The sequence below is a fragment of the Panthera uncia genome, assembly GCF_023721935.1.
Source record: "Panthera uncia isolate 11264 chromosome A1 unlocalized genomic scaffold, Puncia_PCG_1.0 HiC_scaffold_17, whole genome shotgun sequence".
Lineage (NCBI taxonomy): Eukaryota > Metazoa > Chordata > Mammalia > Carnivora > Felidae > Panthera > Panthera uncia.
The window spans coordinates 114,129,313-114,154,436 of NW_026057577.1; the positions used below are offsets into that span (position 1 = coordinate 114,129,313).

At 35.9% G+C, this 25,124-nt stretch overlaps 1 protein-coding gene across 4 annotated transcripts in view; it reads right to left on the bottom strand.

Moving 5' to 3' along the window:
- The window catches only part of ITGA1 (integrin subunit alpha 1), a 163,601-nt gene that overhangs the window by 92,326 nt on the left and 46,151 nt on the right, over positions 1–25,124 (bottom strand). For 3 of the 4 annotated variants that reach the window (XM_049648089.1, XM_049648092.1, XM_049648088.1), the window contains exons 2-3: positions 14,058–14,178; positions 1,113–1,225 (exon numbers count right to left, since the gene is read on the bottom strand). In XM_049648089.1, coding sequence (XP_049504046.1) covers positions 1,113–1,225; positions 14,058–14,178 — 234 coding nt within the window. Of the gene's footprint in view, positions 1–1,112; positions 1,226–14,057; positions 14,179–25,124 lie in introns of those variants that run through there. The other variant, XM_049648090.1, reaches the window with a different exon arrangement.

A 25,124-nucleotide genomic window follows, 5' to 3' on the forward strand; every position in this document is an offset into this window, starting at 1 on the left:
AAATGTATATATACATATGCAGAGTAAACTTCAAACAGCTCAGCTACAATGAGAAGAACTGAATGGAGATTTTAACTGCTTCCCACTGCAGTTCAGAAATTGAGTTCAGCCAAGTAAACTGTCTGCTAAAACAAAAAGTTAAGACTATTCAAAGGCAAATAACAGATCTAGAACCTCTACACTTATAGCTCAAAAGTATAATCCAGGACGTAATCCAAAATTAATAAACATAAGAAAAAAAAGGAAATGTGACTCAATCTTAAGAGAAAGGTAATAAATGGAAAGCGATGTTGAGATATTCCACATGTTGTAATTATCAGGCAAGGATATTAAAGCAGCTGTTATAACTATGTTCATAAATGTAAAGGAAAAATGTTCATAATAAACAGGAAATTGAAAAAAGAGAACTGAAAAATAGAATATTTGAAATAAACTGTTAAAGTATGTGTTATTTTAATACATTTAATACTGTATAGAACACTGAATTGTAAGTCTCGGATAATTCTAGTAGGAATTTTCTAGTTATGTTCTAATTATAGTGATATTTCTATCAAATATATCCATTTCTACATAAATTTACCTTGTGCTATTCTCTTTAAAAGAATTCATGTACTACAATTCCTTCTCTGCTATTTTATTAAAAAATTTTTTTTAATGTTTATTTATTTTTGAGAGAGAGAGAGAGAGAGAAAGAGAGGAAGAGAGAGAGAGGGAGACACAGAATCTGAAGCAGGCTCCAGGCTCTGAGCTGTCACCACAGAGCCCAATGCGGGGCTCAAACTCACGAGCCATGAGATCATGACCTAAACCAAAGTCGAACACTTAACCAACTGAGCCACCCAAATGCCCCTGCTATTTTCTTTAAAAACAAACAAACAAACAAACAAACAAACAAACAATTAAATTTTGTGGGAGCAATGTAATGGGCCAGGTTTTGGGAAAGTTCTTTTATTTCTAAAGTTCGGAATCAAAATGTCATTTTATGTGAATTTTAATGATAAGAATTGAAGAACATTTATAGATTCTTCTCAATTTTATTGAGTTAAAATTATTTTTTATGCAACTACTGAGTATAATTTAGGATCAGACTTTAATGTAAAGTCTTTACATACCAGGCAGATCCAACTTTACGCAAGGTAATGGTTTGCTTCTCCCAACTGGACACTTATAGACATCTCCAGTTCTGTTGTTGGGTTGACCAACTAAAGGAGAGCCAATAAGCACCCTGGAAGTTAAATAACTCAGTTAGCATTTTTGAACAAAGAGAAACATTTATTTTAGTTATTTCATGACTAGTTCTAAGACAATGACAGTAGTTCTCATAGACATAATTATAGTTACCCTATGTTAGTAATGCAATGTTATTGAAAATAAGCTGAGTTTCTTCCCCAAATTGCAGATGATGTGAATTAAAAAATCATAAAATACATAGAAGAGAGATCTCAGAATATTTTATTTATTGTATTATATATCACTTTATTATATTTTTTATTTGGGGGCTGAAACAATACTTGTTGGTTAAGTCTGCTGCTATATTAGTTTATAAAACACACATGGTAGCATAAGTGACTTTTTCCTAGGAAGAACTGAGAATTTCACAGGGAAATTAAATATTTGATTATCATAAGATTTAATATTAGTATGTACTAATTTGTAAGCACTTAAAAAATAAGGATAGTTATGAGACCCCAGGTTAAAATCACTTACTGTTTTTTCAGACAGAATTATAAAATCAATTTAATAATAATTAATGAAAAAATATAATCATGATTTATTTTAGCCCTAGGAAGCCATTTAACAAGGTCTCCTATGATATCTTCAGGAATAGGATGAATGAATGTAGTTGAGTGTTAAGGCACTTGGGTGGATTCACAGCTGCTGATTCGCTGCTGGCTGAAAAGCTATATACAAAGATGCTGATCGCTGCAAACCAAAGGACGTTAATTATGTACATAAGACTGTACTTGGGATTGTCTTAGCATATATCTTTATTTATGACTTTTGTGAAGATACAGAAAGCATAAAGGTATGCGTCAAGGAAATCAATATACCTATTTGGACAATCAGAAGTGTCACAACATTCTGGAACAAGAAACTTAATAAACTAGTTAAAGTTTAGTAAGAACCTATGTAAATAACTTCACTTAACTACATCAATACAGGATGTGGGCAATGTGATTTAATAGGAATTCATGTAAAAAACACATGGGGGATTTGTTGATAGGAAGTAAGCATGAGCCAACCGTGTATTTCAGTACCAAAAAATGCTAATGTGACCTTAGGCTGCATTGCTGGAAATAGATGCCCTGGTCAAGGAAAGTGATCACCCCTCTGTGCTCTGCACTGTCAGACCATGTCTGTAATCTCCAAATTAAGAGGGACATAGGCACAATGGAATGTATTTAGGAGACTATGACTCAGATGGTTAAGAGCCTGGTAATTTTGTCAGACCAGAGATGCTTGAGGGAAAGTTGGGGATGTTTACTATACAAAAAAAATATCTGAAGGAGAGTCGAGAGGTTCTGTCAACTAAACGTAGGTACTTAGGGAATATATTTTTTAAAATATATAAATATTTGAAACTCTGTCATATTGAAAGGGATGGGGCTTATTTTGTGTAAATCCTTTGGGTAAAGCTAGTACGAATAGAAGTGTTTTATAACAATTGCAAATACTAAATTATTGAACAGACTCCCTAAAACATAGTTATTGTAATGCCTTTGTAAAGCCATTCTTTATATGCATAAATAACCATAAAAATGTTTAAACCTTTTAATGCATAATTATTACTTCTGGAAATCTATCCTTAAAAAATGGCCTAAATTAAGGGAAAAAAGGCTAATGCATAAAAATAATGCTCGTAGTGTTATATATAATATGAAAGATTAAAAGAAATATGGTCAACAGCAAGAACTAATTATTGCAGAGACATTCTATACAATATTTCAGTCATAAAACACAACAGCTAATAAGATTGCATGGTAGTATTAAAAATATTTATGACCCAATTCAAAGTAAAAATCTACCTAATTTAGTGAAAAACTATGACAATTCAAAGTGAAAGATACCAAATTACATTCAATATATTCATCATAATAGCAATGATAATTATAGCTAGCATTTATTAAATTTATACCTTATGCCAGATATTGTTCTAAGTGCTTTCCATATACCAAATAACTTAATCCTCTCCATTAAATATAGCATGAATTTTGGAGCCAGACTTCACAAATTCAAATCATGTTTTTGTCATTTACTTAGTTGTATGATTTAGGACAAATCACTTATCTTAGTTTCTTCATCTGTAAAATAACAAGAGTACCTACCTCACAGTACCATCACAAAATCTGAATGAGTTAATGTATATAAAATTTAGCTCATAGTATATGCTATTTAAATGTTGGTTGTTGTTGATGATGATGATGATGTCTTTTTCAGCTGACAGGACTACTCAATCTATGTAAAACATAGATTAGGGGTGCCTGGGTGGCTCAATCGGTTAAGCATCTGACTCCTGATTTTGCCTCAGGTAATGATCTCACAGTTTGTGGGATCGAGCCCCACATTGGGCTCTACGCTGACAGTGCTGGGTCAGCTTGGGATTCTCTCTCTCCCTCTCTCTGCCCCTTCCCCACTTGCACTCTCTCTCTCTCTCAAAATAAATAAACTTAAAAAAAATCCACATAGGTTAAAAAGCAGTTCACCAAAAACCAAATTACATTAAGGACGTTATGGTTAGTGTTCTTTCTCCAAAATTTTTAAAGATTTTTATAACATGATTGATTAAATTAGTTTTAGAGTTAAAACAATTTGAAGAAAAGTAGTGAGCCTACTATTTGGAAAGTATTTAAGTTGAGGCTACATAGATTGATCAATGTTTATTAAGAACATTCTATACACCCAGCATTTACATCAGGCCTTGTGGATATGAAATGGATCAAACACAATGGTTTTTAGATTGTTTAAAACTTAGCGGGGAAGCAAAACCATAAATGGATTATTATAATACTCAATAGGTCAGAACTTGGTGCAACTTCAGCAAGGTATTAGAAGCAAGGAGAAACAGCTCCTTTGATAATTCAAATAGCTCAGGGTAGCTGGAGTAGAAGTCAAAACTGTCAAGCTAAATAGAGTCTAGATCAGGAATGTTCTGATAGTCTAGTTTAAGAATTTTAGATTTATTATATGAAGGGGAGAGTTGGGAACCACCAGTGCTTTAAAGAGGGATGTGATATGATCAACTGCTTTATGAAGCTTGTTTGCTTGCAGTGTCATGAATACATTTTTGGGAAAGGGGCAAATTAGACTCAGAGAGTGAAAGTAGGGGTTTCTCGACCCAGACGAGAAAGGAGGATCTGAATTTAGGAAGTGCAGAGGAAAGGAGAACCAATTCTACAAATACTTAGACTATCAGCTGTCTTAGTTTGAGTTCCCCCAAAAGCAGACCCTCAACAAGGACGTTGGTGCAGGTAGATTTAGGGGAGTCAATTCAAAGCACAAACAAATGTGTTGATAGGGAAAATGATAGAGGGAAGGAAGAAAGGCCAATAGAGTGCACTGATAATGTGTTACTTCTGTAGGCTTCTGGGCTCAGTCTTGCTGGGGACCATCTCAGAAACCACATGGAATATATGTGAGCATTCTATGAGCATGGTTCAGGTGCTAAGAGTAAATGCTATTGCCTTAAGAGAGTACAGAGTAAGAGAGCTAAAGGAGAAAAAATAGCACTTAAGATTTTAATGAGCAAAGGAAGAAAACTAGTAGCAGTGTCCGGAGAAGGAGAGAGACAATCAGAAAACAGTGGTATCACAAAAGCCAAAGAGGGAAGAAAATAAAGAATGGGAGTGTAGAGCAGACTTCATTTCAAGAGTTTTGCTAAAAATGAGGGAGATGGGTCATGCCAATGTGTGTGGGTTTCTTTTTTTCAGGCAAACCACTAAGGGTTTGAGGTGGATTTAAATTTATTATGGAAGGCATCTGGATATGGATAAATGATGTTGAGAAAAAGCTAGTAACAAGAGAAAGGCCAATATTACAGAAGAGAAAAGAGATCCCCTGAGCTGGTATAAAGTGTGGATCCAGAAGGACAAATTTGTCTTAGAAATGAGGAAAGGCCACGGATTCCCTAGGCAGGGATCTGGGTGGCCCAGTATCCAGGGGTTTGAAACTGTGGTAGATTGCTTGGAATTTTTTTCACTTTTGCAATGTGACATTGTCCTTCACTGCCCTTCATTAATGCAGAATCTGTTTTGCCTCTTGTTGGAACTGGGACTTAGTTGATAAATAGAAGGCAGTTGAAATAGAGACACTGTGACTCCAAAGGCATGAGTAATGTATAGAATTGTGAAATCAATACATTGTACACCTGAAGCTAATGTAACATTACATGTCAACCATACTTCAATAATTTTAAAGAATGTATTACAGATTCCACTTCACTCTTTTTGGAAATCTAAGACCACACACTGTGAATAAGCCCAGTTTAGCCTAATGGAGGAGGAGGAGAGGCAACATGGAGGAGAAGCAATGTTTCAGCTGACAGCACGGGCTGCCAGGCATGTGAGTTAAATTGTCTTGGGCCCTCCAGCCCCAAGTGAGGTACCAGATGAGCACTCATGCAGTTCCCACCTATGCAGTCCTCAAAATCTTGAGAAACAATATAAATTATTGTTTTAACTCATTAAGTTTTGAGATGATTTGCTATGAGCAAGAGATAAGTGAAACAGGAAGGGAGGATAAAGTTTTAACCTTGGGCCTGTCCCTCCCTTCCTTCCTTCCTCCCTCCCTGCTTCCTTCCTTCCTTCCTTCCTTCCTTCCTTCCTCCCTCCCTCCCTCCCTCCCTCCCTGCTTCCTTCCTCTCTTCCCTTCCTTCCTCCCTTCTTTCTTTGGAAAATAGTAGAAACATGAAATTTAGGGACAGAGGTAGTAGGGTGGTGGGCTTGTGAAGAGTAATGAAGATTTAAACTGTCTTGACAGAGAGAAAGAGCGTGCATAAACAAGCTGGGGAGGAGCAGAGAGAGATGGAGACAGAGAATGTCAGGATGTCAGCACAGAGGCTGACAGGGGCTTAAACCCCACAGACCGTGAGATAATGACCTGAGCAGAAATCAAGAGTGGGACGCATAACTGACTGAGCCTCCCAGGTGTCCCAGTGAAAAGTGAGTTCTGAACAGCATGTTAATAATAAAGTTACTGTGAACTCTAAAACAGGAGAGAGATCATGGATAGCTCAGGAAAAAAAGGTGGAGACAGAAGAGTGACGGCTTTTAAAACCAAGGTTATGAGGAAGCACAGGTGGTTGGAACACAGTGTGAAGCTGCTGCATAAACCAGAGCAGAGAGGCTGAGAGTGGTAAGCAGCAGACTTTAAAGATAAGGCTCTGTGGTTTATATTTGATGTCTGAGGCAACAGAAAGCTCCTAGAGTATGGTGATCCCTGGAAATAGCAACTGGAAACATGTCCTATTGTGTATTCTGGATAAGCAAGCACTGAGGAGTGAGAGCTCAGAAAGTGGTTGTGTAGAAGGCCAGGATTCAGACAGGGGGTGTGAAAGCTGGGATGCAGGGTGAAGAATGGGTTAGCAGGAATAGGATATAAAACAAGTTTGTGTGTTTTCCTAGGAGCTATTTGTTCTGACATCAAGCTTGCAGCTCTATTCACTACTTAATCCTAAATTAAGTCTCACTTTTCCCACGCTGTATAAAAATAACAAGATCCTAGAAAAGTATCAGCATAGTGTTTATGGAATTTCAGGAATCTCCAGCCTTCTCAATTCCCATTATCTTGCTATATTTTTTTTCTTGCATACTTATCACATTCTGACCTACCTGTTTATTAAGTTTATGATTTATGTTTTGCTCCTTCCTTCCCCAATAGAATACAACCTTTACAACAGCAGGAACTGTCATCTTATTTTGTTCACTTATATACCCTTAATGCCTATAACAGTTCCAGAAACAAAATAGCACTCAAGTGAAGTGAACAAATAAGACTGTATCAAAAGCTCTAAGAATCTGAATAAGGCAGACCTGGCAATTTATGACTCATGTAACAGGCCAAGAAGTCCTAATTGTGAAGTCTTCTCCATTTTACAGGCTGAATATTTTGCACAGGCAGAATGCCACAGATGTCTTTGTACGAGACAGGGGGCATTTCTACAGGTCAAGGTTCCAGAGAACCCTTGTTGTTACAGGACAGAAATGGCTGAAAGTCAGAAGGCTGTAGTTCTACATCCTGGCCCTGACACATACTTGCTATATAAAACCTTTGGCAGTTCGTTCTCAGAGTGCCAGTTTCCTGTCTAGAAAATGAGGATGGTAACAATGATATCTGCTGAAACCCACAGGGTCAAATGTGAAGACTCAAAGCACATTGTATCATGAACTATGGATATTGTTATTTTAAATTTTAATGCAAGTTTGCTTTAGCTCATGATATTTTATTTCTATTAGATTTTTGCTTTTTTCATGGCAAATGCATTTCCATTGCAATGATCTGTGTGCAGAGTAAGAGGACTAAAATTAAAGAATGTTCTGGATCTCATTACTGACCTCTAGAGAAACACCTCGTCAACTCGAAGATCATCAAAGTGTGGGAAATAATTCTCTCTACACTCACTCTACAATGACTAATTCTAATTCTCATTCACTCATTCTAAAAGTTCACTCTATACTCTGTTCTTCTCCATAAAAAAGGTCCAATCGTAATAAAATTTAGTAACCTGAGAAATGTTTGCTATTCATACAGTCATTCTTGTCATTATGATCATTATTTTATTTATTTGAAGAGTAGCTGGTCTGTGACGTCTCTGCTCCATATTTATTATTTTTCTCTGTAAAAGATAGTTTTCTAGAGATTGTTGTCTCTTATTTACATTATTTCATGAACACTCTTTTCACCTAACTCTTTTTTGATGTCCAAGCCAAAGCAACTATCAGAGTGCCAAGTACCCACCAGGCTTTTTTTTTTTTTTTAATGAATGGAGTGTTTGGTCATCTTAGAGAATGAAGTTATATAGTGGACCCATTATCTGCAGTGCTTTCAGTCATGAAAGGTGGAGGGGTGGAAATGGGGTGAGCCAAAGAAATGACAAGTTTAGCAAGGAGAAAAATTCAACTTCAGAAGATATTATAAACAATGCAAAATAAATATTATATTAAAGTTGTAAGAGAAAACGTGATAGAACCTTTGAAAAGTCTTTTTACGCCAAGCCTGAATAGGCTTTACTTAAAACACACATACAACAGAAACAACATCAATCACACGAGTTCCTTAGTAAACCTTACCTGGCATCATAGGGGAAAGGCACAAAGCCAACATATTTTGATATATATTGGATGGAGGATTGGCTAGGAAGGGATCTTCTTCATGAAAGCCTACTTTGAGAGATAGGCCCACTGAAGTCACTGAAGCCCCCACTGAAGCCACTGAGTGGTTGCTGGAACAGCAGTTAAAAGGGCTGATGCACATATTAAAAGGAATGAAGCAAAGGAGCCACAGAGTGGAAAGCCCTGAGAGCCAACATCTTGTATTTTCCCATTTGGCAGAAACTTTGCCATACTGGTGATTACCACTAAATCTGGAAAGCTTGTGCAATGCGGAGCATATTTAAGTTTCTTCTCTTCAAAGAAAATTATTAAACTAATTGTGTTCTTTGTGAATTTTTCTGAACCACATTGCAATTACTTGGATGTTTCATCTCATAATGAACAACGGCTGATCTTAATCAGAGATATAATGTGTTCTGCTACTGAGAAAACATGTGGTTTTCTGAGCCAAAGATAAAGAAGTAAATTACATGTCACGGTCAACTTCTGAAAGGTAAAGAGGGCATAAGGCTGCCTTTCCTGTTAACTGTTAATTCTTTCCAAGGATTAAAGTAAGGCTTTCACATGCACAGACTGCACTTATAATGCACCAACAAGTCTTCCTTCTTTAGGCATACTTCAACCAAGATGTAATATGGGTCAGGGTGATTTTTTTAAAAATCTGAGGTTGATGGGCTTCCAAAACCTGAGTAGTAGATATGATTTATGAAGGTGCCCACCTCCGGAGAAAAACTGAATAACAAAACTCATATTCTCCCAAATATGACATTTATTCCATAGTCCATTTCTTAAAGTAAGTATGCACCCTGTCTGATTTTATAAACGTTTACAGAATATCCAAAGATGTTTCTAAAATTTATTTCACATTACCAATGCCTGGATCCCTTTAGAACAATAGGCGGCTACAATGCCATCCTTCAAGGTTTGGACATTTAGATTTTTGTAGTTTGCTTACTTTTAAATTCAGTTGGCCACACTGCTTTTGTTACTCTGGTATTTCACACCTTTTATATAAGATCATTGTAGGCATGGAATGTCAAAGTGGAATTAAATTATCTGACATTCTTATACATTCAAACGCTCACAAACTCTCACATGTATACTAATACATAAAGTCTAAAACTGCAAAGATTGTTATTATCAGCACTTACTTTTTAATATAGTTCTAATAAAGAAAAAAAAGCACCAGCCTAGGAGTGGAGAGACAGGAGTTCTATTTTCAGCTCAGGCCCTGAGTAGTTACATTTCCCTGTGGAAGTCACTTACAAAAAACAAAAACAAATCCTTTATTGAAGTATGGTTGACATATTAAAAGTTGTACGTACTTAATGTATACAACTTGATGAGTTTGGAGACAAGTATACACCTGTAAAACTATCACCACAGTCTATGGCATAAACGTATCCATAGCCTCCAAAAGTTTCCTCCAACCCTCTTTAGTTATTATCATTATTAGTATTTTGTGATAAGAACACTTAACCTAAGATCTACCTTCTTAGCCAATTTTTAAGTATATAATACAGTATCGTTAACTACAGGCACTATGTTGTACAGCAAATCTCTAGTATTTATTCATCTTGCATAACTGAAACTTTGTACCCTTTGACAAATACTTTGTTTTCCCCTCCTCTAAGCTCCTGGTAGCCACCATTCTACACTCGACTTCTAGGAGTCTGACCATTTTAGATTCCTCATAAAAATGAGATTATGTAGTATTTTTCCGTGTCTGGTTTATCTCACTTAGCAAAATGTCTTCCAAGTTCATCCATGTTGTCTTAAATGGCAAGATTTCCTTCTTTTTTTAAGCCTGAATAATATTCAATTGTATGTATATGACACATCTCAAAAATCTATTCATCCATCAATGGACTTTTAGATTGCTTTCAAGTCTTAATTATTGCAAATAATGCTGCAACGAACATAGGTGTGCAGATATCTTTTCAAGATCCTGATTCCATTTATTTTGTATATTTACCCAGACAGCTGGATCATAGCGTGGTTCTATTTTTAATTTTCTGAGGAACCTCTATACTGTTTTCCATAGTGGCTGCAATTTACATTCCCACCAACAGTGCACAAATATTCCCTTTTCCCCACTTCCTTGCCAACACTTATCTTTTGTGTTTTTGATAACAGTCTTAAGAGAGCTATTTTTGACATTATTTTTGCATGTGCGTGTGTTTGTTTTTTCATTAATGATAACAGGGAGTTATACTAGATTAAGTTGTTCAGCCAACAAATAACCATTGAATGTATATGATGTTTAAGGCCCTGTGCCAGATTCTGGGTAATGCACAGAGTTGCAAGTGGGAAGCAAAACCAGTCCTTGCTCTCTAAATATTTCCTCCAATATATTAACTTCTCCCTCTTATCTATATTCCATTTCAAGTTTCCAACTACATGGACATTACTCAAACCATTTGAAACCATACTTACCAACTTCCTGATAAAACTTATTTTCCCTTTGTGTACATTTGTCTCTGAATGACTACCCATTTTCCAACCATCCAGTGTAGAAATCTTGGAATATGTTTGATTCCTCCTACACCTTCATTGGACACTTCCAAACTTCCACCAGGCTTTGATGGTTCATCTAAATTTATCTTGCCTACACTTTTCTTTCATTCCAGTTCTCTCTAACCTAGCTTGGGACCTCATCTGTTAAGCACCAGATTGCTATTCTTGCTTGCCTATAGATTCCCCAGCTTTCAGGCACTTTTTTCTCCAATCCAATTCTTTAAATGTAATATTATGTGATTTCCTAAACCAAGTTTCATAAATGGTTCTTTTTTTGCCCTTTTTAAATATAATTTATTGTCAAATTGGCTTATATACCACATCCAGCGCTCATCCCAACAAGTGCCCTCCTCAACGCCCATCGTAAATGATTCTTAATGCCTGCACTTAGGTCCAAGTTTCTTCGTCTGGCTTCTAAGGTCTGCCATTGCCCTTTCCCCTCTGCTCTCCCAATGTCAGTCCTTTTTGCTTACCAACACACTCACTTCTCAAATCTATGTCCCTGCTTATGTGGCTTCCCAGATTGGAGTGGCATTGCTTCTTCTCTTATTAAAAGTTAAATCATCTTTCAAGACTCAGCTCAAGAGTCAAGAATCACTTCCTCCTTCTTTTAACTGCCATTGATTTTACAGTCTTTATTATACTGATTAGCACTATTCTTTATTTCTAATTATTAAATATGAGCCCTCTATTAGGTTATAAACTTTGTATTTGTCTTATATCTCCCATAGAATGTAGCATAAGCTAGACACATGGGATGTATTACATAAATACTTGTTGCTTGATTGGCCCATAGTTTATGCTATGGCTAAAGAAAAACTCTAAATAACCCACCAACAAACATTTGTACATAGACAAGCTATATTTCACGAAGAAAGAAAAATGTATAAGGCACGATCTCTAACCTAAAAAAGTTAATATATTATTATTAACATTATCTCACATGTGTGTACAAAATTCTGAATGGTTTGTCTAAAATTCAATTCAGTGTAGGCTCATTCAGAAAGGCCATTAGCAACATCTCCCTCCCAAGTCCCCCGCCCCAACCTTATTTTCCTATCTACTCTGTGCACTCTTGTTTCTTTCCAAATGATGGTTTGGCTGTCTTCCTTTACTCATCTACACATTCACCTTCTTCAAAGACAAATTCATGACATCAGGTCTCCATTCAGCCTGATTTCGCATTTTCCTGTTTTTTTTATTTTACAGGTATCTTGAAAGAGATTCAAGAATTTAGAAGGCGGAAAACTCACAATAGGATGGGCTTATAATAAGGGACAGAAAGAAACTAAAGAGATCAAATGGGTGTACCATTTGATGAACTCTTTATTACTGGGGAGAAATAATGAACCTTTATTACTCTACTAAGATTCATTCAGGTAACTAAGGACTGCTGATAACACATTGCCCTAAAATCAGGGAGCCTGGACTAGATAATAGAGTAAGCTTAAGGGATTTCCTCACATCAGAACATGAAAATCAGACTTTCATTAGGTTAAAAATTTTTGAGTCTCCTTAAGTTCATTTTAAGTAAGTTGTTTAAGTCTTTAAGGCTTGTTATTTGTTATATTTCTCTTTATTTAAAAACAATTGTTAATGTTTATTTATTTTTCAGACAGAGAGAGAGAAAGAGAGAGAGAGAGAGAGAGAGAGAGAGAGACAGAGAGACAGAGAGTCAGAGTGTGAGTGGGGGAGGGGCAGAGAGAGAGGGAGACACAGAATCTGAAGCAGGCTCCAGGCTTTGAGTTGTCAGCACAGAGCCTGATGCGGGGCTTGACAAACCCTTGACACACCTTGACAAACCCATCTCACAAACCACGAGATCATGACCTGAGATGAAGTTGGACATTTAACTAACCGAGCCACCCAGGTGCCCCTGTTATATTTCTCTTTAAAATTTATGTGACTAATAGTAATTACTGAAAAGTAACTTTCATATATATTTTACTTAAAAGTTAAGCTTTTTAAAGAAAAATACATACTGAGTTTCAGTTTGTTATAGCTTATGTCCAAGGAGAAGCTCCGCCCGCTCACATTAATCTCTGAGAAGCAGAGCTCCTGGAATTGCAGGCATAATGCCAGCAGAATAAAATTGGTGTCTAGAGCGATGACTTTTCCCATTTAACCTTAGAAGGGGTGGGGATGGAGTGGTAAGTGGTAAGTGGTAAGTAATAAGTGGTAAGGATGGAGTACAGTGTGGAAGGACAGAGAACATATAATTCATACTCTATTATTAGATTTCTACCTAAGATATTTGTAAGGAAAGTAGAGACTGAAATGCTTCCAAAAATTCTAGTTTGTACCTAGGATATAATATTTGTATATAGAAAATGTGAGAACTCAAGTTCTTACTATTGATCATTTTGGGGAAATTATGATCAAATTAACTGTAAAAGATAAAGTGAAACATCAAAAATCCATATGTTTTTATTCGTGAAATATAGTAGAGTGATTGATTACTGTTTTCCTAGGAGATATAAATCCCTTCTTGTTTATTCTTTTAGTTACTAGAATAATTTAATTTACTTTAAGTTGTTAAACTGAAGCAAAGTTTAACAAATTCTTGGTCTTTTTTTCCTATAAGTTCCAATTTAAAAAAGGAACACTAAAAATTACGTTAAGTATACAGCAAAAGAGCTTTAATATTAATTTTGTGTAATTTTCAACAAGTTAAATGTGGTTTAAAAGTCATACCTAAAGTGAAATGAACTATTATCAAAGGGTTTAAAAGTGTATAAAAGAAATTCAGTAAAGTTCATTATAAACCATAAATCAAACTCAGTAGGTCAGTAAATCACCAAAAAATTAGTCCAATAATATTTTGTGATAATAACCCTTTCAATCTCATTGGGATCTCATCTGGCTCCCAATACTTGCAGCTGAATTTTAGCTATTCTAAAATGAGAACAATCAAAGAACTCTTGTCAGAATAACATAATTACAGAACAATGACTATTTTGGACAAGGACCTTCTTTGAGGTCAACACAGGCTTAGAAATCACTAACCACTTCCTTTAATATTGCCAAGGAATTTTCCTTTTTTTTCTTTTTAACTGAGTCAGTTTCCATTACCGAATGATTAAGACTGCATTTTCTACCATACATAATTCATTCTGTTGAAGTCTCATTCATAAAACAGACTGTAGCTAAATAAGATTTTCCATTATCTTAGAAGAAAATTAAAAAACAACACAACAAAATCAACCAGCTTACCATTTTCCTTCTTCATTTTCATATTGTTGAACAGTATATCCAAACATGTCTTCCACTGGGCCACTGAAGGTCATTGAATTTTTCACATCAACATTGAATGATACGCAGAAGCCTAAAACAACTTTAAGAGGGAAAAAAAAGTCCAGTTACACAGAGTTAACTAAGATTCCATCATGTTTTGAATTATGGAAGACATGATTAAAAACTGTGCTCTGATTAAAAAGAGCGATGATGTTCAAAAAAATGAGAACTGCAAGAAAGGTCTATGATATTAACTGCATTACTGACTTTAAACCAATATCATGGCTAAAGAATTCAAGTACTGACATTCAAACAAAATCCTATAGTAATTCAGTAGCTATACCATTCCCAAAGCTTGTGATTTCAGGATGTGTGAGAGAGCTGGCAGAAAGTCATGCTTATTTGTGCCTAATGGGAGTTACGGATAGCTTTCCAGTAATGAGCCCTACAGGGAATCATGGCCACTAATGAAATGTAAACAACTTCATTTTCCTGTTTTGACTACGCAAGTATCACCATTTAAATCCTCAGGACAGGAAGCTTTCTCCTTGCTGCTTCCAAAGGAAAAGCAAGCTGATTGTCTTCACCCAGAAATAGCTTCCTAAACAGGCCTGAGATTTGCTCTGCATCCCTCTCAATCAATACGCTAGAATCTCCTTAAAGTGTTGTCGGTGGTGATAAACACATAGGTTGCTGTCGATGATATATCTAAATCATATGACATAGCTAAAGAGTTTACTCAGTGCCTGGCACATATTAGATATTCAATGAGGGCTAATTCTCTTCCATTTCCTTGTAGTTCAGGTAATGAAAACACTTTACAAGTGAGACTCTCTCCTAAAAAGAGTTCTGAATGGTGCCAAATTCCATGTTTGGTACTAGTTTTTAAAGTATACTTGTGAAATCACAAAGTATTCCCCTCCTAGATGAAATTAAGAATTCTTTCCAAAGAGCACTCCCTTATAAAATTACAAAGCATCATAAGATACATTCAGAGGTGATTAAATTCACTGTCCTTTGTTAAAATCATGATATAGCTACACATATCCTGAAAAATTCTCTTTCCTTACTCATTATAAAGTCTTCCATAAATATAGTCTAAATTCAGACTCAAACTCATTCTATACTCTAATTTATTATCTTCAAATTTTAACATTATTAAGTTCTTTTTTTGCCCAGGGTTGTACCTAATTTATAGAAAATTTTGTCCTTAAAAAAAAGATATTTATATATTCTTATTTATGAAAAAGGATACTTATGTATACCTATTTATAAAGTTGTCCTTGATTTTTCCAACTGGAAATAATCTTTTAACTACTAAACCATTCTCTTTCATCTTTTAAATATCTCTCATGAAAATAATTATTAAATACTATTTTATTTACATTGTAATTATCTGTGTGTGGTTTTCTTCCCCTAGATTGGAAAATTCTTAAAAGCAGAGACTCTCTTACTCATCTTTCTTATCCCTTCCCCCAATCTAGCACAGTTCCTTGTACACAGATGGGCAATAACATATTTGTAGAATGAACACATTGAAGGAGAAAGTGTACCAGTTGAAGTTAGAAGTGAACTGGCAACTGCTTCATTTTAGTTCAGAAAGACTTAATGGAGATGGAAATTTTCCAGTTAGATTTTTAAAGGGAAGGAGAAAGTCAACTTGGCAGTGTGAAGAAAATATGTCCCAAGGATTTGGGAGGGTCTCTGCAAGTAGTAAGAAGCAAAATGGGACAAATATGGTTACAATATCATAGAGAGATTTGCCTGGCTGGTGTGGAAAATGCAGAAAAAGAATGGATGGGTAGCACAGGTCCATTTATGTACATTTCCTGCTCATACTTCAAGTGTGATGAAGAACAGCTGGTTACCATCTTCTGTGTAATTGCCTTTCATATATTTGAAGACAGTTTTAAACACAGTTCACTCTACTCCAGACTATTTAGTCTCCTACCTATCTCTCACTGGTTTATTTATTTTTTAAATTTTTAATAGATCATTTTTTTAAATTTTTAAATATTTATTTATATTTGAGAAAGAGAGTGAGACACAGACTCCAAGTGGGGGAGAGACAGAGAGAGAGAGAGAGAGAGAGAGAGAGAGAGAGAGAGAGAGAATCTGAAGTAGACTCCAAGGCTCTGATCTGTCAGTATAGAGCCCGACGTGTGGCTTGAACTCATGAGCTGTGAGATCATGACCTGAACCTAAGTCGACTGAGCCACCCACGTGCCCTAAGATTATTTTTGATATGAGAGATACACAAAGTAGTATGTCTACAACAGGATTTATCACCTCTAGTGTTATTGACATTTAGAGTCAGAAAATTCTTTGTTATGAAAGTCTATCCTGTGTATTGTAGCAGCATGTGTGGTCCTTGTCCACATGATGCCAGTAGTACTGCTTGCATTGTGAAGATCAAAAGTGTCTCCAGACACTGCCAAATTCCCCTGGGACCAAAATTGTCCTGGGTGAAACTCACTCTTCCGTAGATAAGGACCAGAACACCACCACCAAGAATGTTGTTGAAGATGATGGAGAAACAACTGGCCTGCAGACCAGTAGCAGTTGTATCACCCAGAGCTTGTGAGGGATCCAGAATCTCAGGTTCCACTCAGATTTCCTGAATCACTGTCTCCATCCCCACAAGATCCCCAGGAAGTCCGATTCCTGTGAAGGTTTGGGAGGAACAAGTCTGTAACATGGTACCCCTCTTTCATAATGTTGATACAGGTAACATAATTTACCTAACTTAAAAGTATTCACCATCCTTTAGACAAAAGGCGGGGGTGGGGGAGATTATCTTTAATCAGGGTCAAGTTCACCCCTCTTGAAGTATTTTTCCAGAAGTTTATTATCCTTACTGTATGTTCTCCCAAAGGTCATTCATGATACTCCTCAATATAAGACTAAGAGCTTTTGGTTTCCTTTTTAGGCCTGTTTATTCCACATGTTGTGTGGAATGTCCGGGGGTGTGTGCTGCACTTTTTTTTTTTTTCTTCATTTCCTGTCCTCAGAATTCTACAGGCAATTTGCCCAAAGTGATCGTAAATCAGTCTCTTTCAAGTTTGCTAAGGCACAAAGGAGCCTGCAGCACAGGAGATGACATAAAAAAAATAGTTTACATCTTGTTCTTTTGATTTAAAGGAGCACATAAACAGTGAAAGCTTCTCGTGACTTTGAGTTCGATGTTCATTTTGTTATACTAAGTTGTCTTGGAACTTTCTGTACCAGAGGTAAAGCAAAAATCATACTTATTCTCCATCAAAGCCAAAAAACAAAAACAAAACAAAACTGAGGTGGCTTAAGCAGTCATATAAGATGAAAATGATGGGAAATAAAACAGACAATAGTCAGATGTCAAAATGAAATTCTGTTTCCATGCAGCAGCAAAAGGGGGATTTTTCCCTTAATAAGCACAACATTGCATACTTATTATGTGTTGCTCTTCACATGCTCCTTCTCATATAATTTGTCCCAGGCCCTACAATGAAATGGTGTTATTATCACCACTGTACAAATGGAGAGTCAGAGGCTCAGGATAGCGGAGAAATTTGCCCACGTTTCCCCAGGATTCCCAAACATTCACCTGAATTCAATATCTACATCTTATCTCTAAAACTGAAAAGGGATAGTAGAAGGTGATGCAAAGATGGGTCTAGAAAAGAGGCTACTATTAGTTCATGTAATTACATCTCCTGAGGGGCAAAATTGGGGAAGAGGCCCTTCTAGAGTGGTCATAGCTAGGGAACTGGGGATAAGGAGAAAGCTTGGAATGAGGAGAGAAGTCATGGCTATAGAGCTCTAGATAAAGCATCATGAGGGACTTCAGTCAAAACATTCCTGTTTAGGTAGAAAAGAAATAGAAAGGCTTGCTCTCTTTCAAATATGGCTGTATGTGTTATATATCTGATATATCTAAGGACTATGAGAAGGAAGAAAGATGAGGAAGAAGATGAGATTGTTAGTTTTGAAGGGTACCTCTTGTTAAAAAAAATCATTTTGCACAATTTCTTTGCCCCAGGATGGAATTTGATTTGTAAGACAACTAAATGAGAGAAAGAGAAAAAAGAGAGGAAGAGAGGGAGAAGTAACCTACAATCGTATGGTATTTTCTGCTTATAAACATTTTGCCACTTAGAAACATTTTCATATAAAAAAGGTATTGAGCTAGACAATAAACTGTGAAGTTTAGGCAAAACAGCAGTGACTATTCTTTTCTTGTGTGTTAGGAAACTGGAGCTTAGAGGGGTAAAGTGATTGGCCTAACATTAGGCTGTGTTAGTGGCAGAGACAGGACTTCAACATTTGTCTTCTGAGGTCAAATCACAGACTTTCCATGACAACAGTGCTATTGAGGTGGTCAGATTAATAAAAGTAAAAATAATAATCGAGGTCAAGAGAACTCTCAAATGGGCCATGAGGGCTCTTAATCATCTTGTAGCTTTGGATTATTTGAGGATAAGGACTGGCAGGAAAAGCTGAATGAAGGGGGCAAAGTCTGGGCATCTCCCAAGGGCATTGACTCTCTGGCCAAAGAAGACCTTCTTCCTCCACACATCCTCTGAGTTCCAAGAAAAGTCACTGCAGCCTGTTTGATTTTTTTTGCTTCTTAATGAAAAAAGTCTGTCTTTCACAGGGTGGTCCAGAAATTCTGATCTAGTAATATCCAGACTGAAGCATTTAACAGCTAATGGAATTTTGAATATTTAAAATTCTAAGCCGAAGGGAAAATCAAATCAATAATGACTAGGGATAGATATTAAAATGCTATTGCCTTTTTTCAACAACTTCTTATACATTTATCCAATCTGGAAATAGGAGAAATCATGGTATTAGCATTATATTTATTGTTTTTAAAGAGGGAAATGTCATAATATTAAGATAGGAAATAATAATAATTGTGTTATTATAGTTGATGGTTTTTAGAGCCAATTCTTTGATTGTATAGAAAGATGCTAATCTTTAGAGATAGATGAACCTAGTCTTAAACACAGCCCTTTCGTTTATACTCTGTATGTAATTATTCACATTTATTCAACTACTCCACAAATAGTCATCAAAATTTTACTTTAGGTTGAATATATGCTAGGTCCTAGAGGTAGAATCATAAAAGATGGTGCTTCTGCTTTCAAAATACAGTAAGTGATTTAATTTCTATGAGCCTCAGCTTATATTTAAAATGAGCTTAAACATGCTTTATAGGTATTGCTTGCTGTGAGAAATACACCTTATGTATGTAGCAATAGAGAATGCTCCATAAATGAGTTAATTGTGTTTGTAAGTAGAATCCAAAGAATCAGTTTACCATGTGGCAGTTGAATTTTCTTTTGGAAGAGGATTCCCCACCCCAATCCTGATGACAATTTGTACCTTGAAAAATGACACAAATGTGTTATATCAGTGGAGCAGGACATTGGGTTCATTGACTCATTTCCAAAAACAATTTCCTGTTTCCAAACTGGCTGCAATGATATGTGCAAATAAAATCTAAGATGAGGGCATCAAGCCTTCCAGGTGAAAGAGCTGGCCGAGGAGGAAGAGTGCAGATGATTCTTGTCCTTCCAGTCAGAGCTCTTGGATTCTCATCTCAAACCCTCAAGAATATTTATGATACCACCCAGCTTTTGAGCCAACAGCAAGTCAAGACTTCTCTTACATCAATGCCAATCTACTCTCCTCTAACCTATTTCAAAAATTACAAGTGTATTCCAAGGACAGGATAAGCCTGAAGTGACTCTTTCAGTATACTCAAGCCATACTAATAGTCACAGCCTTGAGCCACCTGAGAATCAGATGATATACCTAGCCAGCGCAACCTGTGTGTGCAGAGCTGCAGAGGCCCCATCCTCCCCAAACCTCAATGTTGGTACGTCCTGGGTCCTTCTTGTATCTTTTGCTGTGCCACAGCCTCTTGGTGGAAATAGTTTATCCACCCCAGCTCAAGTGGATATAAACTCCGAAAATTATATATGCTCACTGTAACTAATGATGTGATACAATAGGTATTTCATATCACTTCAAATTTACTTTTCTTTCTCCCTAAATTCAAATAAAATATAGTCAACTTTGAGACACTTCAGGGGGTTGGAGGAAAAACACTTTAATGATAAATTTAGTGGAAAAGTTGAAAGCCCTTTTCCTCACTTGTAATATATAATGAAACATCTTTATAATATCTGTGCTATAAATCTGAAATTTTTATTACTGCATGCTCTTGGTGGCTAAGTGAGTTGGATCTCAATTTTGGTGTACATTATTACCTTAAAAGATAAAATTTAATTAGTAGTGTAACTGGATCTGTCCAAAAATATTATAGTACAACATAATTCTAGTTGATTTGAAATATGAGATGATTATTTTTACAGCACTGCAATATGGAGAAGGACAAGACAAAGAACTCCAATGGTGAAGACACAGAAAATAAAAATAGAATGAAACAAACAACATTAGAGCCTTGATATAGAATCAACACAAGTGTTTGGAAATGGCATCATGGTCTCAAATACAGGAGTCCATATTTTCTGGAAAAAAATATCAGATCTAACTCACTGCCTCCAAATAATTGAAACTTCCCTATACAGTTATGTAAGAGGAAAGTCTGGCTCCATCTGTCCCACCATTCAGAGCTCTTTCATCAGAAATGATGCAACATGTCAGAAAGATATCTACCAGTATCAGCAAGTCCAGAAAAGCCAATCCAAATAAACACCTCGATGTTCAAGCATTTTCCAAGTTTCATCCTGGGGGGCTGCTTTTTAACTTCAGCTTGCTGTAGTGAGTGAATTGTTTTGACTTTAGTGCTAACGTCCTGTGGGCCTCCAGTTAATACAAATGGTATTTGAACTTCAAAGTGAGTGTGTGTTTATGTGTATCTGTATATGGCTGGTGGGAAGGAGACAAGGAGGGCTAATTCTTGGCACATAGTAGGTGTTTAATACAAGTTTGTTAAATGAAACAGGATGGAATAAACAGAGAAATGAAGATTTCTCATATAAAGGTCATTCTGGCTGTAAGAACTTATACCCTTTTGTAAGTGCTGCCCAGAATATTAAAACTCCAATGGAGTGTTTCCCAAACATCCTTTGTTAAAAATCCCCCTTTTAAATTTTTCTACATAAGTTTGTTCTTCCACAGTGTTTATTTTCCTTTGTAGTATCTACAGACATCTGCTCTTTTCCCATATCCTCCCACCACAAATAATTGCCTGCTCTGCCAGCTCCTCTCAGACTGTCCCTTCTCCTGAAATTCTTAAACAGTCTTAGTCTCCCAACGCCTCCACCCTATCAGCATCATCTTCTGGCTCTGTGTTTTACAGGATAAAAAAGCTGCAGGACCTCAGGGGTCCCTGGACCTCACTGTGGGAAACAAGGCTCATGTGTTTGTGCAAGCAACGTGAGCACAGAACTCTTCTCCAGCTGCCCTGGCATCCTGGGAGCTGAACTCATGAATTTCTGTGGCTACACAGCATGCAGCGCTGCATGGGGAAAGACGTACTACACTTCAGAGCGAGCAGGGTTGCATACTATTCAAGTATTTACTCAGAAATGGGAGATACAAAGTCTTTGGATGCATAAAAGTATGAATGAAAGTTGCACTTTTGTTAATGAAAACTTTTAAGTGGATTTTATTAGCTTACATATAATTTCTTCTCAGTGAGACAGTAAGGTTGTTTTTGTTAGGATGTACAACAGATACTTTTGAGGGCCAGGAAAGCAAAGAGGTAGTACGTACCGTAAAATAAATAGTTTTCAATTTACCTAGTAGTTTTAACTGGCAATTTCCAAATCCAGGCACTATCAGGTTCCATTATTGATTCTCCTATAGATTCAACAGGACAATTTTTCTGGATGGCTTAGGTGTTGGCTTCTCAAATCCATACACATGTCTATTGGCTTCTCAAATCTTTACACATGTATAAATGTGAGAGATGTGGTTACTACCTCAGGTACTTTTATTGCTTCACTGAGACAGTGAATTCTACTTTGTTTGTGTGTTTAATAACTCCAATGGCAGTTAGGAAGTTTAAAATAATTCATTTCACCGTGTATACCACCTCTTTGCTTTCCCAATCTATGAAACTACATCTTGCGCACACTAGCAAAAATAACCTCAGGACCGGCAATGTGGCATTGGCTCATATATATCACAGGAAAGAAACTATATGTGAGTTAATATAATGCATTGAAAAAAATCTGTAAATAAAAGTACAACTTTTTATTCAGGTTTCCTCCTCAGGCATCGATAGACACAATGCATATGGTATCTGGGAAAGATGTGATTCTGAGATTGAACCAACAGCATCTCAAAACGTGAAAAAGGATTATCCAGTTACCTAATGTATACATGCTATAAAAAGAACCAAAAGCCATTCTCTCTTAATTGCACAACTTGTAGTTTGGAAATAAAATAGTTTAAGTGAAAACACACTGTATGTGTAACAAAAAATGAAATAGAAATGAATGGAAAAATTCCAGTATGTGAAAAAAATCAGTTAAATTAAGTTGTGATTATTTAGATTGGAAAATAATTACCGGCACTGTAATCGACTGTAGTATTGAATCGACTGTAGTATTTTTTCAAAGAGGGAGCATGCCTGGCCTTTTAAAAATGTCTTGATTTTTATGCAAGGATTTTAAGAACACAGTCAACACATAAAATGAAGTCGGCCCATATTTTATTTTGCTGTAGACCACAAAGGGGTATTAGATTTAACTTGCCTTACCCTTTCATTTTTTTGTTTGCCATATTGCTCAGAAGCAGGAGGCAAAGTATACAGATTTATAACAATTCTCTTTTGATGGAATAAGGCTATCTAAATACTTTCTGGTTTAACACACAAGTAGTCAATCATTACTATTAATAAATTAAGGGCTTCATGAAGCTAAGTAACAAAATAAAATACTATGCAAACTCTAACAGTATACCCCGACCAAAAACAAAGTCTATTAAGAAAACAATTGCTCATCGTAGAGTTACCCAGTAGTTTTAATTGGTAATTTCAAATTGTAGGCACTAAGAGATGCATTATTGATTCTCACGTACTATGTAGGCTCATTTTTCTAGATGTCCCTAATAATACACTATCACTTAAACAAAAGTGATTCTTTACATTTTTTCTCTCCATTCCTAGCTAATTATTATAACTAGTTTTCATTTAATCATTCATTACCAAACATTCTCTTTATTCAAAAGCCTTTTGGTACCTGCGCTCAATTTAAAACTTGTTCAGTTTATCAAGAGAAAATAATGGAAACCAAATGCATATTATTTGTTACTCGCCTGAAAAAAAATTGGAAAATAAATCAGAAAGTATTTTAAAGGACACTGGGTTTGTTTATAAGAGATGAAGAAAAATCTCAGTAGCCTTGGAATGTTGAAATATTTCAGAAGGCAAGGGTCAATAGAATGCATGTTTTCTTTTCAGAGGGAAGAGATAACTTAATGATGCTTTCTTTTCTGTTTTGAGATAGCTCTAAATTTTGTTTCCTTAGTTATAATTGTTGTTGCTAAAACCATGATGATCTTTCAGCACTGAGAACATTAGTTGAGCAGTAACGTCCTTGAATCCAAACTCTATTCCTATCTAGCAGCAGCATCTTTTACATTCTTTCCATTAGTCTAGAATATCTTGTAATTGAAATAAATACAGATGTTATAATCAAAATCCCCAAGAACTGGCAGCCAATATTTTCCTTAAATGGAAGCATGTTGGTACTTAGAATCACAATTCTGGCGACTAAGTACTTGTTACGTACAAGGATTCTGAAATTCAGGTAAAGGTTACCTCTGGGCTGGGGGCAAGAGAAGGAAGAGAATAGGATCCAAAAGGAAATAAAATTGTGGTTTTAACTTTATATATTTTTAGAATAAAATGCTTACTTCCCAATCCTGATGTTTTCTTCTATGTGGAGGGAGTTCCATGACCTGTAAACTTCTTGTCTGTATCTATATATCCCACCCTCCTTTCACACTTGAATAATTGGTGAGTTTGAAAAGAGAAGCTATATGGGTAGTCCAGTCTTCTCTTACTCATTTTCTCTTTGAAGTGAACCTTCCCCACAGAAAAACAAAAACAAAAACTAAACAATGCTTTCTTCTATTTGTCAGGCTCTGAGCTGGTGGTGGAGGGTAAGTGAGCTTTGTCTAAGGGTTAATAGGAATTTCATTCATCAGCTATGCTCCATTCCCATTCTTTGTCATTTCCCAGTTAGTTCTAACCTCAAGTGAGGAAGAGATTTCCTCATTTGGGGGCTCTAAAAAAATCCTAATAGGGTTTTATTTCTTATGAAGAATAAACAATTATGGGACAATGTTTAGATTTTACAAATCTGGGTATTGGGCACATTTGTGTTTGTTGTTATTCCTTTAATTTTAAAGGATTTTAAAGTATTTTATGATAAAAGAATTTATATTTTTTTCTATATAATTATCATTATATATTTGAAGATATGTTGTCATGATATAACTTTTCTAATTCTTTTTAATTTTATTGATTTTTAAAATTTCATTATCTTTTAACAAAGAATTAGAACAAACACAATGCTGTTCTCATTTATAGGAACTGCAAGGAGACACAAAATAAAATTACTTGAATGGATACTGTTAATTAGTTTTTACCATTTCCTATTTTCCACCATCCCTTCACTATCAATGACAATGAGAATAAGGGGTGGGGGTCAACAGAAGATATAAGAAGGCATGATTACGATAAGGGGGAGATATGATAATTTCAGAGGCAGGCAAGTTGAACAAGGGCATGGTGGAGATCTGGCTAAGGATGGTTTGCTATGGCAGTTGCCTCTTACATTCACACTCTGGTGTGACACACTGACAGTTGACCTCAAGGGCAAAAAAAAAAAAAAAAAAAAAAAAAAAAGAAAAAGAAAAAGAAAAGAAAATCAAAGATTTTAGAAATGAGATTAATACTGGGATACCTGGATGGCCCAGCCAGTTAAATGTCCAACTCTTGATTTTGGCTCAGGTCATAATCTCATGTTTAGTGAGATCGAGCTGTCATTGTGGAGTCTGCTTGGGATTCTCTCTCTCTCT